We start from the raw sequence: 15,936 nt of genomic DNA on the forward strand, positions 1-15,936 counted from the left end.
TTTACATCCTCCAGTGCAATTGGTGCTGACCACTAGTAGCATTATAATTACTGTTAAATCTAATCCTTCAAACTGCAGGCAGTCTAAATCTGCCATCAAACCAATGGCAAAACCTGCAGAGGTGTTGTCTTGGTTATAAAAAATCCCAACTTTTTCTTATTATGTATAATTTTTAACAGTTTTTGATAAAAAGGCATTTTTAAAAGTCCACCAAGTTTATAAGTTATTAATTTAATACATGTGTGTTAAATTCCATATCTGTTTGAATAATATAGCTGATAAACCTAAATTAAAGGTTATAAATAGGAGCTTAGTGTCTTAGTTTGGCTACCAAGTGAGTATCAAACTCTCCTGTGTGCTTGTCCATTTTGTTGGTGTTGGTGGTGGTGGTTTTTAGGGATTTTATTGTATGGGTTCTGTGACGTTGTGCAGTCTATATGGTTTTATAAAAACTTGATAATAAGTCAATATAATGTAACTGAGATAGTTTTAGAGAAAATACGGTAATAAGTGAATGTAAGTAACTGGGGTATGCCTCATGCAAAAGGTCTCTTGTAAGGTATCATTACAAAGCTTATAATCTACTGAGTGTGATCATCTGATTTGTATAAATGTACCACTCTTGTATCTAAAACTAGAAATATAAAATGTAACTCTGAGGGCCTATTGTAATTGTGTAAAGTGTGGACCATTAATGATGGTTTGGAATCTTGATGACTCCCATTGTCTGCAGATGGCTGTATTTACCTGTGAGTCTTCCTGTATATGTGTGTGCTGGCAAGCGAGTAATGAAGTCTTGCAGTGACATGTGATCATGTCACCTGAACTGGAATCCATCTTTAACCTGGTGCTTTTCCAGTGAGGGGGGGTGGAAACCCAGAGAGACAAAGAGTTCCCGCCTTATGCAAAAGATATATAAAGGGGGGAAGAGAACAGAGAAGAGGGAGAAGCCATCATGAAGAATCCCCTAGCTATCACCTGAGCTGCAACAAGAGCTGCACCAGGGGAAAGAATTGTGCCCAGGCCTGGAAGGTGTCCAGTCTGAGAAAAACTTACTGAAGCATCTCTGAGGGTGAGATTATCTGTATTCAGTTTGATTAGGCATAGATTTGCGCATTTTATTTTATTTTGCTTGTGACTTACTTTGTTCTGTCTGTTACTACTTTGAACCACTTAAATCCTACTGTCTGTATTTAATAAAATCGCTTTTTATTTAGTAATTTACTCAGAGTATGTATTAATACCTGGGGGAGCAAACAACTGTGCATATCTCTCTATCAGTGTTATAGAGGGCGAACAATTTATGAGTTTGCCCTGCATAAGCTTTATGCAGGGCAAAACGGATTTATCTGGGTTTAGACCCCATTGGGAGTTGGGCATCTGAGTGCTAAAGACAAGCGCGCTACTGCGAGCTGTTTTCAGGTAAACTTGCAGCTTTGGGACAAGTGATTCAGACCCTGGGTCTGTGTCTGGAGCCAGACGGGAGTGTCTGGCTCAGCAAGACAGGGTGCTGGAGTCCTGAGCTGGCAGGGAAAACAGAAGCAGGGGTAGTCTTTGCACATCGGGTGGCAGCTCCCAAGGGGGTTTCTGTGATCCAACCCGTCACAGGCTCTTAGAAATTAAAAAAGAGGGAAGGAAAAATGACTGGTACAGGCTAGGAAAGGAGTCTGGGAATGTAAGCCGAGGTAAGGAGGGAAGGTGGGGGCAGCTGGAAAAGGAGACTGGGAGACAGGGATGGGGGAGACAGATTAGCTGAAGAGCCAAGAGGAGGGGGAACTGGTTGGACAAAGAGACTGGGACTTGGAGTTGAGGGGGATACTGAGATTTAGGGAGCTCAAAGTGGGAGACAAGCTCTTGCCCAGCAAGAAAACTGGGACTGGGATGAGAAGCCCAACTAGTGGAGACTGGGACTGGCTAGGCAAAAAGAATAAGACTGGGACAAAGAGACAGGGGTGGGGAAGAGACGAGAGGAACAGGGACAGGTTGTAGGGGATGGGGCGGAAGGATTTAAGGTGGAAAGGAATAGTCAGAGGGTCTGCCCACTGGAGCACACTCCTTTCCAGATCCTGGAATGGAATTCCTGAGGCTTGCCATTTCTCTGCTATCAGCAAATATCTGTGAAACTCACTGACAAAATGTGTGTCTCATCCTCCTCTTGTGGTGTTACACATAGAGGATATTACTGAATGAGGCAGGGTTCCCAAAATACTGTGTGATACTGTGATCAGAGATGGTATCATTATGCATAAGCACAAGGGGGCAGAAATAAGGTTCCAATTGACCTTAATTAATTCTGGCATTTCCTAATTTTGAGTGTTTGACTTTACAACCTTAATCATGTTCTTTTAATATAGGGATGAGTGTGTGTGTGTGTGAGGGGGGATATACCATTCAGCCATTAAGTAGTTAACAATCCACATTTGAATACACATAATTAAGATCCAAAATTTAAGCTTAAATAGAGAAGTGGTTGTTGCTTTTTTTGAGGTTATCGTTTGAGTTTGTCTTTCCATTTATCAGCTTTACCTAGAAACATTCACAGTATCTAGCTGTCTCTGTTCAATCTTATACAGAGACGGCATTGGTCAATGACCTCTTTGTGGCAATGGATGATCAGGTATCCAGTCTGAAATTATAAATCCGTCATCTGCCTTTGACACTGTTAATTATGCTGTATTACTGACTCATGGATAGATCAGATTATAAGTAGATGGAGCATCTTTACTCTGTACTTTTGGAAAGATCCATCTGGGGTTGGATATTGCTATTCTGCTCCAAAAGCAGACTCATGTAGGGTTTCTGCAGAGTATATTTTATCTTGTATTCAATGTATGTATGGGGCCATTAGGATGGTTAATGAGGAGACATGAGCTGAAATGCCTTCAGTATGCTGACAACACCTAACTTTTTTCTATTATTTCACCCAGCTGGTGCAGTTCAGCATCTTCCCCAGTGTTTGGTTCAGACAGGAGCAGTTGATTAAAACTGGATTAGATTAGAGTAATGATGGCATATATAGAGAAGATATCAGCCTCATTGTCTGCCATTTGTCACCAGTGTTCACAACTTAATGTTGGATCCTCTGCTGCTGTTAGATGATCATATAGCAGCAATGAGTAATGCAGGTGTTTTCATTTTGCATCTTATCAGAGGTTGTAGTGATTTCTTTTTGAGGCAGACCTTGCTACCAGGACACATGTCTATGTTGCATACAAGATCACTTTTAGGCTAAAGCAGGGGTCGGCAACCTTTGGCACGCGGTCCGCCCCCTGGCAGGCCGGGCCGGTTTGTTTACCTGCTGCATTCGCAGGTTTGGCTGATCGCGGCTCCCACTGGCCACGGTTCGCGGTCCCAGGCCAATGGGGGCGGTGGGAAGCGGCGGCCAGCACATCCCTCGGCCCGTGCCGCTTTCCATCACCCCCATTGGCCTGGGACGGCAAACTGCGGCCAGTGGGAGCTGCGATCAGCCAAACCTGTGGATGCGGCAGGCAAACAAACCGACCCGGCCTGCCAGGGTGCTTACCCTGGAGGGCCGCGTGCCAAAGGTTGCTGATCCCTGGGCTAAAGGTAGTGGAGAATACAGCAGCCCATTTATCGAGTGAGGTGTCTCTTCATGAACACTGTCATGGTTAGTGGGCTCTCCATACCTCTGATCCCACCTGGTGTCATAAAGTGCACCCCTTCTCAGGTTACACCCTTCAAGCTGTCACCTGGCTCAGAGTGGAATCACATGATTCTCCAACTCTGATCAGGCCCTAGCTGCAGGTCTCTGTGATCAACTGTGATTACTTCAGCAGGAGCAATTCTGTTCTCTCTGGGAGCAATGACCAGTGACCAAATGTTCTCCTTAAAACAAAGGCTTTATTAAATGTATTAGAACAAAAATACATCAGAGAAAACACATGTTCAAAATAATAAACCAGACTATACACACACGTGTGCTTTCTCCTAAGTCTTATGATTTGCTTGATCTGGGAAGGCCCAACTCCTCCAGACTTTCTCCTCAAAATCTCTCCCTCCATCAACCTATCTCCCTGGACTACTTCTGAAAAAAGCCTCCTCCACACTGCCTTCTCATGAGAAGCACTTTTTAACTGTTTGGTGTGCTTATGATCTCCAGGATCTCAGGTTTGGCAAAACAAGGCTTGCAACTTGTTGGAGACAGTTTTAAGGATGCTGTCTCCTAAAAGCTTGCCCTGTGGTCTTTCAAGTGTGTTTCTGGATGTTCTGATCTGGGAACCCATTGCATTGTTTTCATGCACTGACCCCATTACAGGTATATAATAAACATTCTGCTGTCCTCAATATAAGTTACATCAGTACAGTCACACAGGAAATTCTAATAACCTGCTACAGTTACAGTAACTTCCCCTCACTGACCATCTTACATACAATGTTCATAAAATTATTACACTCAGTATTCTTAGATTATAACATAACAGTTCCACAACTGTCACAAACCTATCATACCAGATTCTGTACCTGTCAGCACCTGATTTCTGGTGGAGTTTAAGGTGTTGGATTTGACCTATGAGTTTGTGTTTGTAACTTGACTACCCGAGGTACTACAGCTCTTGTGATTCAGGTGCAGCTGAGATCAGCAGAGGTATCTTAGCTGTTGCTCCCTTGATTTGTAAGTATTTTGAGTCTGGGCATTTTGGGGCATACTGCTAAGCCCATCTATTAATTCAGGCTTTTGATTCATTTGAGTTGCCTGCTCAAAGATTGGATATATTTTGGGAAGAGTTTGAAATAAATACTTTGTTTCAGGAGTATTAGTAGAATGGGGGCTGAGTTATCTACTGGATTTATTCTTGTGCTATTGTCTTTTCCACAAAGCATTGGCAAGAGTCCATGAGAGGAGGTGGGTTTGTGTTTTAGTTGATTTGTATGAATCAAAATAAAGAATCTTCACAATATAGCCTATTTTATTTTGAATTTCAGTGGGACTGGCACCTGAGTGTTTTTAGGTGATTTTGTATATAGGATTTAGGCTACTAAGTGACTTAAGCACTTTTGACATTTTTAGCCTTTATTTTTACACTAGGAGGGACATTTTATAATATGGATATGCCTTGTACAGTGAACAGGAACCTTACTGTCCCTCTGAGCAGAATATAGTCCTCTGGGAGAAGGTACCAACCACTAAACTGTTACTATATTTGTACTAAATTTATTGTATTCTTGAGCACTCTTAACTCATAGAACTCAAAGTATAGAGGAGGGTAAGCAGTGAAACTGAGTCACAGCTGGGGAAGTAGACTGAGTAGTGAACCACTGGCTGAGCTGGGCCTAGAACCCATGTCTGATTCCACATCGAGTGTCCATGCTGTTAGTCTCTAAGGTGCCACAAGTACTCCTGTTCTTCTTTTTGCGGATACAGACTAACACGGCTGCTACTCTGAAACATGCTGAAAACAGGCTTTCTCTACTTGATCTTAGTTAAAAAGCCAAGAGAGTTGAAGAGACTAATATGACATTGCTTAGCTGGGTGCACTAAGGTACAGCTTGTGTGTTACATTATTACAGGCTGCTATATAAGTCAGGCATTAATTGCTCCAAAACATTCTTTAAAACTATTCAAAGAAACCTTGTACAGCTGAGACAGAGGTATGATTGCAAAGTGTGCTGAGCTACTTGCACTGGTTGGTACATGTAGATACTGGTATGATATGGCCTTAACCCTCATTTGCTATAAACTCTTTTTGTGTGGCTTTTGTACTAATAGACTTAATTTCATGGCTGCAGGCAGTTCAAACCGTGCATGCTGGAGGGCCCGAAAAAGAAAGCAAATGAATGAGAGCTGAAGGGGTGGTTGGATTCCTGCCAGCTCACAGTCCATTGATCAGAAGCTGCTCCAAAGTTCATAGGATCACAATGTGTTTCTCTTCCCACAAAAAAAGGGAAATTTGTGGCCGTGCTTTACCTGAGTGCAGCTTATTGTAGCCGGGCCAGGCTCTCGTGTGCACATTGTTAGAGGGGAGAGGGTGCAGCCCTCACGGGCTTTGCCTGGGAAGGAGCAGTAAAAAGAGAAACAGCTGTTCCACGCAGGGGCTGCCGCTCCCCAGACCCCGCCGGAGCTGCAGCTCTGCGTCTTGCCCGGCTGTACCGCAGGGGGCGGTGTGAGCACCAGCCTCCCCGTTGCTTCTTACGCCGGCAGCGTGGGGACGGGACTTCATGCCACGGCTGCCGGCCGAGCTCCCTCCCGCACCCCCTGTTTCGCTGCGCTGCCGGCGGCTCCCCGGCTCAGCAGCTGGACGCGGCAGCCGGGACGTTACCACCGCTGCCGCCAGAGGGGACAGTGGCTGAGCTATGGGGCCAGCCGCCTCCTGACCACACCATGGAGCCCTAACGAAGGCGTCTGCCCCTCCCCTCCCGGGGGTGAGCGCCAGGGTCCGGAGGGGGGGACGACCCGAGACCCGCTCCCCCAAAGCGGGCGGAGGACGGGCGCAGATGCTTCCTCCAGCCGGAGCGCGGGGGAGGTGGTAGGAAAGTTTGGGAGAGTCGGGGAAGCCCCTGGCCGGGAGGCGGGCCCCTAGAGCAGCCCCCCCGTGCAACCCCCCCGTGCAAATCTGGACGCGGCGCTAGCTGGAGAGGCACATCCGTGGCTGGGCTTTCTGTGCCCGGAGGCGATGCGCTTCCCGCGGGCGGCGGCGGCGGCCAGACAGGAGGCGGCTGGTTCCTGCTCTCTCTAATCCGCTGCGTGTTTCCTTCTCTCCCCCTCAGGATTACCGCGAGGATGGGATGGATTTAGGAAGCGACGCGTGCAGCAGCCGCTCCAGCTCCGAGTCCAGCTCCAGCAAAGTCACCCCTTGCTCGGAGTGCAAATCCTCCCCCTCCCCCAGCAGCCTGGACTTGGCGGCCCTGGAGGACTCGGAGGAGGAGGAGGATTACCTGGGGTACGGAAGGAAGGGCACTGCCGCGTGGGAGGAGGACGGGCTCAGCACCGCCGGCTGCGATGCCAAGGCTGCCAAGCGAAGGAGTTTGGCGGAGGAGCTGGAGGATGTGAGACGCACCAGCGCCTCCAACACCATGCCGCCCCCCGCCCCCAACGGCAACCCCCCGCCCCAGGACCTCCGGCAGAACGGCAACGTGGTGCCCCCCAGCCGCAGGACGGGACACCGCGGGGCAGGAGGGCGCAAAGCCCATCCCCAGAAAGCCCAGCCGGCTATGGGGAGGCTCCGCGGTGGAGGGGGGGTCGCCCCCGGGCACCCCTTGGACAGCTCCGCGGGGGGCACTTGGCTGAAAGAGCAGGACCCTCAGCTCCCGACTATGGACTGGGAGGCTTTGGAGAAACACCTGGCAGGGTTACAGTTTCGGGAACAGGAGGTACGAAACCAGAGCCAGAAAACAAACTACACCTCAGTAAGTTGGTCCCCGTTATCTGCAAGGTCTGTGGCTTTGGGGCGGGAGCGAGGGAGGGCGAGTCGGAGTAAAGGGAATTACTTATGGTGACAAGACATGTTACTAGGCAGTGAGTCAGTCGCAGGGATCCATACGGAGCATTGCCATAGATGGTAATTGGGCAAATCGCTGTTGCCCTTTAATTGTGATGGGTTTTTTTCATCCTTCTAACCTGGGAGGGCCGCTTATTGAATGCAACATTGTTGCTAGTAAGAAGCGTCATTGTGTGTGAATCTAGATCTGTCCCCTTTCTTGCAGATCTGCAAAGAATTTCTGTCTTTCTGCAGCCTTTTTCATTTGTTCAGCTGTGGAAGGAATAGCTTGACTCTGACCTGCCCACCCCTGGCCTGGATCAGAGAGCCAAGGTGTGTGTCTGTTGAGCAGATCGAGCTGGTGACTCAGTGACCATTTGTACCGTATTGTGAATTCTGAGATTTTGGTGGGGCTCAGTGGCACTTCCTGTTTCTTATCAGCCAGACACCTGGCTGGATACAGGAAAGCCAGACAATGTGGGTGGCATCAGGAGCGGGAATGGGTGGAATAAACATAAGCTGGAGTCTTAGGCCATCTAGTACAAGGGTTCTCAACCTTTTTCTTTCTGAGAACCCCCTCCCCCCAACATGCTATAAAAACTCCATGGCCCACTTGTGCCACAGTAACTGGTTTTCTGCATATAAAAGCCAGAGCTGGCATTAGGGGGTAGCAAGTCAAACAGTTGCTGGGGCCCCATGCCACAGGGCCGCCTGCAAAGCTAAGTTGCTCAGGCTTCAGCCCCAGGTGGTGGGGTGGGGCTCAGGGCCCTGGGCTTTAGCCCCCATACAGTGGGGCTTCAGCTTTTACCCTGGGCCCCAGTGAGTCTAATGCTGGCCCTGTTTGGTGGCACCCCTAAACCTGCTTGCCGGGCCTCCCGGACCCCTGGTTGAGAACCACTGATCAAGTACACTTCCCAGTATGGACCTGGGTGGGTATCTCCTTTTTGAAGGGCGTTTCTCTGGTTGCTTTATTTTGAGGTATAGCAACAATTGCAACCCAAGCATTTAAATCTGTATCTTAGCCAAGAAGGATTGCATACTTTAACCTAGCTAAAGTATGTGGCAACCATTACAGTATGCTTGTCATTTGGTACCTTGCCTTGGGGTGTGGTTTGAGTATACAGGGCCTCAGGCTACTGGAAATTGGATGCCTGCACTTTGACTTTAGAGCATGAGGACAAGTAACAGCATGTCTCAGTGTAAATGGTATTGGAAGGGGTTGTTTTCTTTGCCTAGTAGAACCTGGTTGTAAGACCCCCACTTTGTGTTTCCTTTAATCACTGCTGTATAGCAGATTTTCACAGCTATTCTTTTCATCAGCGTTCAGCAAATATCTTAAAGCAGCAATCAAAAATTATCATTGCTAGACTCAAAGTTATTACAGTGTTCAAAAAAAATCTCCTGGTTAATGTATTAATGTCTATATTTTATTTGGAACAGATTTTAGAAAGTATGAAGCTAAAGAACAACATTTTGCTTGTGTTCTGTTGTTGCAACTGTAACAAATAATACAATGGCTTTTAGTTTCAACAATAAGAGATGCTGATGTCACTTCATTTTAAGTATGGCCTAGCCTTGATGAAGATTGTATATATGCTGTGAAAGATGTCTTTTATGTGTGTGAGTGTATGTATGTGTGTGAATTTAGGTGCCTATTCTTAGAGGGATTAAATGGCATTGGCTTCCCTATACAGCTCTGCCAATGAACTACTCCTAACTGGCCAGAACAGTGGGATTCCAGTTCTGGGCTGCTGTTGAGCAGAGACTGTCACACACACAGTAATGGCCATTTATTTTATTTTATTTTTGTGTGAGAGCTGAACAAAATCACCTAAAACATCAAACATGTTTTCACTTGTAACCTGACCCAGAACTGGAACCCAGTACTCCAGAGATTTAAGAACCACAGTCAAGATGGAAACTAATTCAATCATATAACTATTTGGAAGGACAAATACAGTATATTGTGAAATCTCATACTATGATTTAGCATACAAAGTAATAATTTTGGAATCTTTCAGGAAGGAAAAGAAACTAGCACATATTTACTCCCCAATAAGCAGGTGTCAGTGGTGGGTTGGGTGTACAGCATTCTGTTCAGGGAGATATGAAATCCCATTCATTAAGAATTGTTTTCATAATATGTAAATTAAAAGAAGGCATGACATTCCCTAAACTTTTCTCTAAAACCATTGAAGGTACATTCAAACACTGCTTTATGACGGACAATAAGACTGATGCTAACTTCCGCTAACCTCCACCTTATAACTTCACTTTCCTAGGGCTTGATTCTGCAAGGTGCTCTGCAACCTCACTTCTTACCGATATCAGCTGAAGAAAAAGGGTGCTGAGTACTTGCAGCATTGGCCTTCTAGTTAGGCATCTAGGACTTTATATCATACTTACTGTCTGTGTTTTGAAATGACTTTGAATGAATCATTCCTTGAATATTACAAATGACTTTTGAAAAATCTTGTGGTTATTAGATATTGTAATGAGGGCAGTCTGGTAGCATGACAGCTGCCACAATGCATTTTTAAAAGACCAGACTTGGAACTAAGGGTGAGCTAATAACAGCAGCATGTAGAAAGTGTGGGAATAAAATCCCTGACCCCAGGACTTTTTAGGTGGTCTTGTAATTGATAGTGGCTTATTCAGAAACTTAAAAAAAAAAAAAAAGCTTAGTCGTTTCTTTTCTTTATTGTTATGATGATGATCTCATCAATGTAAACTGATGTACTCTTACTTTTGGTCACTCAAGCTTACAGAAAACCATCTCTAACTAAGCAGCAGCAGCAAATGTAGGAACTCTTCCTTTCTAGTTGGGTGCTTGCCTAAGTGAGGTGTTACCCTGAAAGATTTTTGGATCATTGCCATTTGTAATAATTTTGGCACTTACATTTAAGAAAAAATGCTAATTGGAGCCAATGCACTAAAAAATAAACCAAACATTCTCTGTCTTGGACCTACTCTTCCCCTTTATCTAGTATTAGTGCTTTGACTACCCTTTCTCCAAACCAGAATCCTCCCACTACACTACCTGTACTTGGCGTAGCACCTTGCCTCCTGCCTGGCGGATGAGCAAAATTGCAGTTTGGGTGAAGTACAGTCCCACACAGAACTCCTTGTAAGTATTGCAGTCGCACTGCTTTCTGTAGATCAGATCAGGCTAGGGAGACTAGGCTCACATCTCCAGAGACACAGCACGTACACATCTTCTTTCTCATTGCTGACCTGCCTGTCAGCTTAAGCCCACAGTTGGCATTTCCCATTTTTATAAATGTATCAGTTTTTTGGTATGTGAGGTACTGGAAGAATTCCTGATAATTGTAACTAATTCCCCCCCCCCCCCCCCCTGCAATTTTCCAGCATCCTTGGGAACAACAATGTGTGTAGCTCATTGTGGCAGCCTTTCTCTTTTTCCATGCAAATTTCTGTTTATGTATTTGAACGTTTATTTGGCTTATGTGCTTCAGTTTTGTGAATCCATCAAAACCACTAAGCTATTGCAGGAATCTCATTTCTGTTATTTCAGTCCTGGATCTGTTCCTTCTAATTAGCATCTGTGCCTTATGGGCATAATTTAGAACAGGTATGTACACTGTATTAGACTGCTTGAAGTGCAGATAGACTCATATTTTTACAGATCCTCACTTTCTATAATAGAGAAGGTCAGGGTGAGTAAATAGTGGGGAAGTGGGGGATCTCTGCTATCATGGCCAGTTTAACAATAACTGTTTTGCTGTGCTCTCCTGCAGTAACATTCTCTCTAACCTCCATTCACTCAGCTCTATTCCATCTTCAGGAAGGGTTTTCCCTTATCTCTTGGGGCATGCCCACACTACAGTTTAAAAACCTGGGGTTAGCCCATAACAGCAACTTGGGTTTGTAGGGCTTTGGCTAACAGGCCGTTTAACTGCGCTATAGATATTTGGGCTCGGGCTGGAGCTCAGGCTCTAGACCCAATGAGGTGGGAGAGTCCCAGAACTTGGATTGCAGATGGAGCTGGAATATCTACAGTATCATTAAACAGCGCTGCGAACCTGAGCCCCGTGAGCCCGCTTCTGCTGGAACAGGCCAGCTTTGGGTGTATAATTACAGTTTATAGACCCTTTGAGGCGGGGAGCCCATGTGCTTCTTCCCCTGCTGTTTCTTGATGTTGAGGATTCTCTCCAGCCTCCCCATGCTGGACATTAACAGACCTTTTCCCCCATCATCCCACTTGATGTTAGAGGTATTTCTCCTTGCACACATCTTCTTGGCTGTCGGGGTCTTTCGGACTGAGGAGGCAGAGGGAGGGGGGACTCAAAGAAACTTCATGTCCTTATCTGTCTAGTTTGAAGTGAATTTCTTCCAAATTTTCCCAGGTTTTCTTAGAGGATGGGGGAGCAGGCATAGCAGAGCACAAGTGTCCCTTTCTTCACCTTTCAGTCTGGTGCAATTTGAGAAAGCTGCAGATTCTTCTTTTTAGGCCAGAGCTGCTGCTGCAGGTGAGGAATTGAGACCAGAGAGATCAAGTTACTTATTCACAGTCCTACAAAAAGCATGTGGAAGAACTGGGAATTGAATCCAGGTTTCCTGAGTCCAGTCCAGTGCAATAAACACAAGACTAGACCCTCCTTTTCTTTATGAAACTCCTATAAATATTATATAATTAATTCTAGGTTACTTGCAGAAACCTGTGACAGGAACTTCAGATATAATAATATTAAGGAAAATCTGAAGTCTTAGAAGGATTCAGATAGAGTTAGGATTCCTGATTTGACTTCTGGGGTCAGCTTCTAAGGCAGTGGTTCTCAAATGTCTGTAGTAGTGACCCTTTCACACAGCAAGCCTTTGAGTGTGACCCCCTTATAAATTAACGGTTTTTAAATATATTTAACACTATTATAGATGCTGGAAGTGAAGCAGGCTTTGCGAGTGGAGGCTGACAGCTCGTGACCTCCTACATAATAACCTCATGACCCCCTGTGGGGTCACAACCCCCAGTTTGAGAGTCCCTGTGCTAAGTCCTTTTAGGTGATTCACTCCTTAAGAGAGTTTGTAAACACAGATAGAAACAGAGAGGTTTTCATTGTTTTTTCCTGAATTGACAGGGTTTGTGTGGGGTTTTTTGTTTTAAATACACCTCTACCCCGATATAACGCTGTCCTCGGGAGCCAAAAAATCTTACCGCGTTATAGGTGAAACCGCGTTATATCAAACTTGCTTTGATCCGCCGGAGTGTACAGCCCCACCCCCCCGGAGCACTGCTTTACCACATTATATCCGAATTCGTGTTATATCAGGTTGCATTATATCGGGGTAGAGGTGTGTATATATATATATTCCTTGCAGTGGTGAAAACTGAGATTTTCTGTGACCATGAGTATCATGATTTGAAACTGATTTGTACATAACTGACTGAAAACTGAAACTGACTAGTTTATTTTTTTTGCCAAAGTTAAGTGAAATGCAAAAAGAAATTAGATTTTAGAAATTATTCCAGGGGTGTGTGTGTGTGTGTGTGTGTGTGTGTTTTAGTTTTGATTGACAGTGGTCCTTCTAGTAGTGAATGTTAATGAGATTCCCCTATAGATTCCATGAGATGTTATCAAAAGAACAGCCAGCACAAGCCTGATTACAAATTGGGAAAATTCAGAATTCTTTTGGAATTAGTATTTATTTTTAAACTCTCTTTAGCATTTTCCAAGAGAAGATTCTACCAACGCCTAGTACTTAAGGATTAGTTAATACTCTGGCTGCCTTATGACCTGAGTACTGGATGAGTGACAAATTCACTTTATCTAATTGTTCATTCAATATTTCGGGTCCTCACTCTCCCAAATACTCCAGTTTATAGTAGGTCATCTTCCTCTTTCAGAGTTTTGTTGACTAATTTGAGATTGCATCATCAGCTCTGAACTAGTGGTCCTGTTCACTTTAATACTCATGTAATTGAAACCTGATTTCAAGAACAGCTCTGACCAGACTCTACTGTAATATGGTTTGCACTAATCTATATCTATATCGCGCACTAATTAAAAAAAAGTTACAGTTATGTTAAGAACTTTGTTAAAGCCATGCTATAGACGGTTATCTATGGCATGATTTCTGCTAATAATTATTCAAAAAATGTTTCCTATCCACACTGAATGCTTTGCCCTTACCTACATTTACTCCCCACCACCTCCCTGAAATTTGCCATTATTGTTTCTCCCTGTAGTGGAAGCACTAATATCCAGCCTTGTGTCTAGACTTGTTCTGAACACAATTGTTAAAATGCCTGCAGCCTCTTCTCTCTTGTTTATAATAGAGAGACCACCAGTAGACTTAAACAGATAGCAGCAGCTGGAAATTATAAGACCAATTACTAGTGCAGACACATCCTAAAACTGTGCTGACTGTATTTTATGTGCTGATGATTGTCAAAGGGGCTTTAAAATAAGGCTCCATTGTTCTCCAAGGGAGCAATATCATATAATTTGTTAGATCATTTTTTAAAGAAAAAATATGCTTATACACATATTCTTCTGACGTGGGCTGTATTTAAACTAGAGCTCTGAGGTTGGACATGTGCCGTCTTACCAGTCACCTGAGTTATGAGGATACACGTACAAGTAGTAGGGTCCGACTTCCTGGAGTAAAGGAGTATTTCTGGGACTTTTTGGATCCCTTAGAGGAATTTAAATTCCTTTAAAACTTTAATCTCCCTCAGACTTTGTACAGTGTGTTGAATAATTTCATCAGCTGCTACTGAGTGACTTGGAAGTTGCGCTGTCTCAAATTTTTCATAACATTTTGCTAGGTTGTGGATGCATGTGAAAGTGTTAACTTGACAAACTCATCACATTCATTTGTTTCTTTTGGGGACAGCTCTTCATATTGCAGCATTAATGACATATTAAAGAGAGACTGCCCTCCTGTAAACCAATTCTTATTTGCATAGATCATGCCTTGGATTTATGGGTTGCTTTAGATACCTCTTAAGCATCTTAGACCTTCATCTGATAAAGAAATTACATCTTTTCAGAAGAAATTTAATGCTTCGAACATTCCTTCACAACTATTTTGGACTAATCTCATCATCCAGGTGCTGGAAATCTGCTGCCAATATTTCTTCTTTACTCTCTTTTCAATTACTGAGTCTTAGCTGCATTACAAAGAATACCAAACATGTCATGCCATGATTTATGGTACTTAGTATCTATTGTATTACAACCTTCTTTTGTGAATAGGAAGCAATCCCCTTCTATTTGCAGCCTCAGTAATGGTTCTTACAAAATTAGCATTAATGGGCTTAATACCATTTTTTCATCATGTCTCTGTGGAAGATAACTACGATCAAGAGTGTATTTTCTGAAACTGATACAATGTGTATTTCATAGTCTCTAAAAGCCTGAAAAAACTAGTAAATTGACTTAGCAAGATGACTTTTACCTTTTAAAAATGACTCTAGCGCTTGTGGTGATTGCTGGATTGATGGCATTAGAAAATGAATTCTGGTGTCCATGGAACAGGTTTACAGTGGGCAATGGTAACACAAGCTGATTTTTTCAGCCCCTGGGACTGTTCCTAAATGCAGATCTGAGGTAGCTTCCTATAAGGGTAAGAGGGTGCTGCATTCTCCATGCCCCTTTTCATCCACTCAGCCTTTAAACTCTTTCTATGTACACTGTCAAGAAGCATGCTGGATATGGCGCTTTCTAATGTGAATATACTTGTTCACTACAAACTAAACTGAAATACACCAGTTAACTCCACACAGACCACTGAGTAATCTTCAGACAATAACAATTTGGTTACTACTTAATTTAGCAGGATTTAAATATAAGAATAGCCATACTGGGTCAGATCAGTCCATCTAGTACGGTATCCTGTCTTCTGACCGTGGCTAATGCCAGATTCTTCCAAGGGAATGATCAGAACAGGGCTATTATCAAGTGATCCATCCCCTGTTATCCAGTCTTAACTTGGGGCACTCAGAGGCATAGAGACACTCAGAGCATGGGGTTACATCTCTAACCATCTTGGCTTATTACCATTGATGGACCCTATCCTCCAGGAACTTACCCAATTCTTTTTTGAACCCAGCTATACTTTTAGCTTTCACAGCATCCCATGGCGTTGAGTTCCACAGGTTGCCTGTGCGTTGTATGAAGAAGTATTTCCTTAGGTTTCCTTAATGTCATTGGGTGACTTCTGGTTCTTGCGTTGTGTGGAGTAAAGAGGCAAAAGAGGGTTTAAAAAAAAAAAACCCCACTTTTTCTCCACACCATTCATGATTTTGTAGACCTCCATCATATCCCCCCTTAGTCTCTTTTCCAAGCTGAATAGTCCCAGTCTTAATCTCTCCTTATATGGAAGCTGTTCCATACCCCTAATAATTTTTGTTGCCCTTCTCTGTTCTTTTTGCAATTCGTAATATCTTTTTTGAGATGGGGCAACCAGAACTACATGCAGTATTCGAGGTGATAGCATGCCATGAATAGTGGTGGTCTATTTTCTGTCTTATTATCTA

General features: G+C 44.1%; 1 protein-coding gene across 3 annotated transcripts in view; it reads left to right on the forward strand.

Annotated features, from left to right (window-relative positions):
- Window positions 1-6,185: 6,185 nt before the first annotated feature.
- SCHIP1 (schwannomin interacting protein 1) overlaps window positions 6,186-15,936 on the forward strand; it is a 116,365-nt gene continuing 106,614 nt past the window's right edge. Inside the window, exons 1-2 of one of the 3 annotated variants that reach the window (XM_054039380.1) lie at window positions 6,186-6,381; window positions 6,727-7,365. In XM_054039380.1, coding sequence (XP_053895355.1) covers window positions 6,745-7,365 — 621 coding nt within the window. In that variant the 5' untranslated portion in view covers window positions 6,186-6,381; window positions 6,727-6,744. Of the gene's footprint in view, window positions 6,382-6,648; window positions 7,366-15,936 lie in introns of those variants that run through there. The other 2 variants (XM_054039381.1, XM_054039379.1) reach the window with 2 other exon arrangements.

This window comes from Malaclemys terrapin, chromosome 9 (genome assembly GCF_027887155.1).
Source record: "Malaclemys terrapin pileata isolate rMalTer1 chromosome 9, rMalTer1.hap1, whole genome shotgun sequence".
Lineage (NCBI taxonomy): Eukaryota > Metazoa > Chordata > Testudines > Emydidae > Malaclemys > Malaclemys terrapin.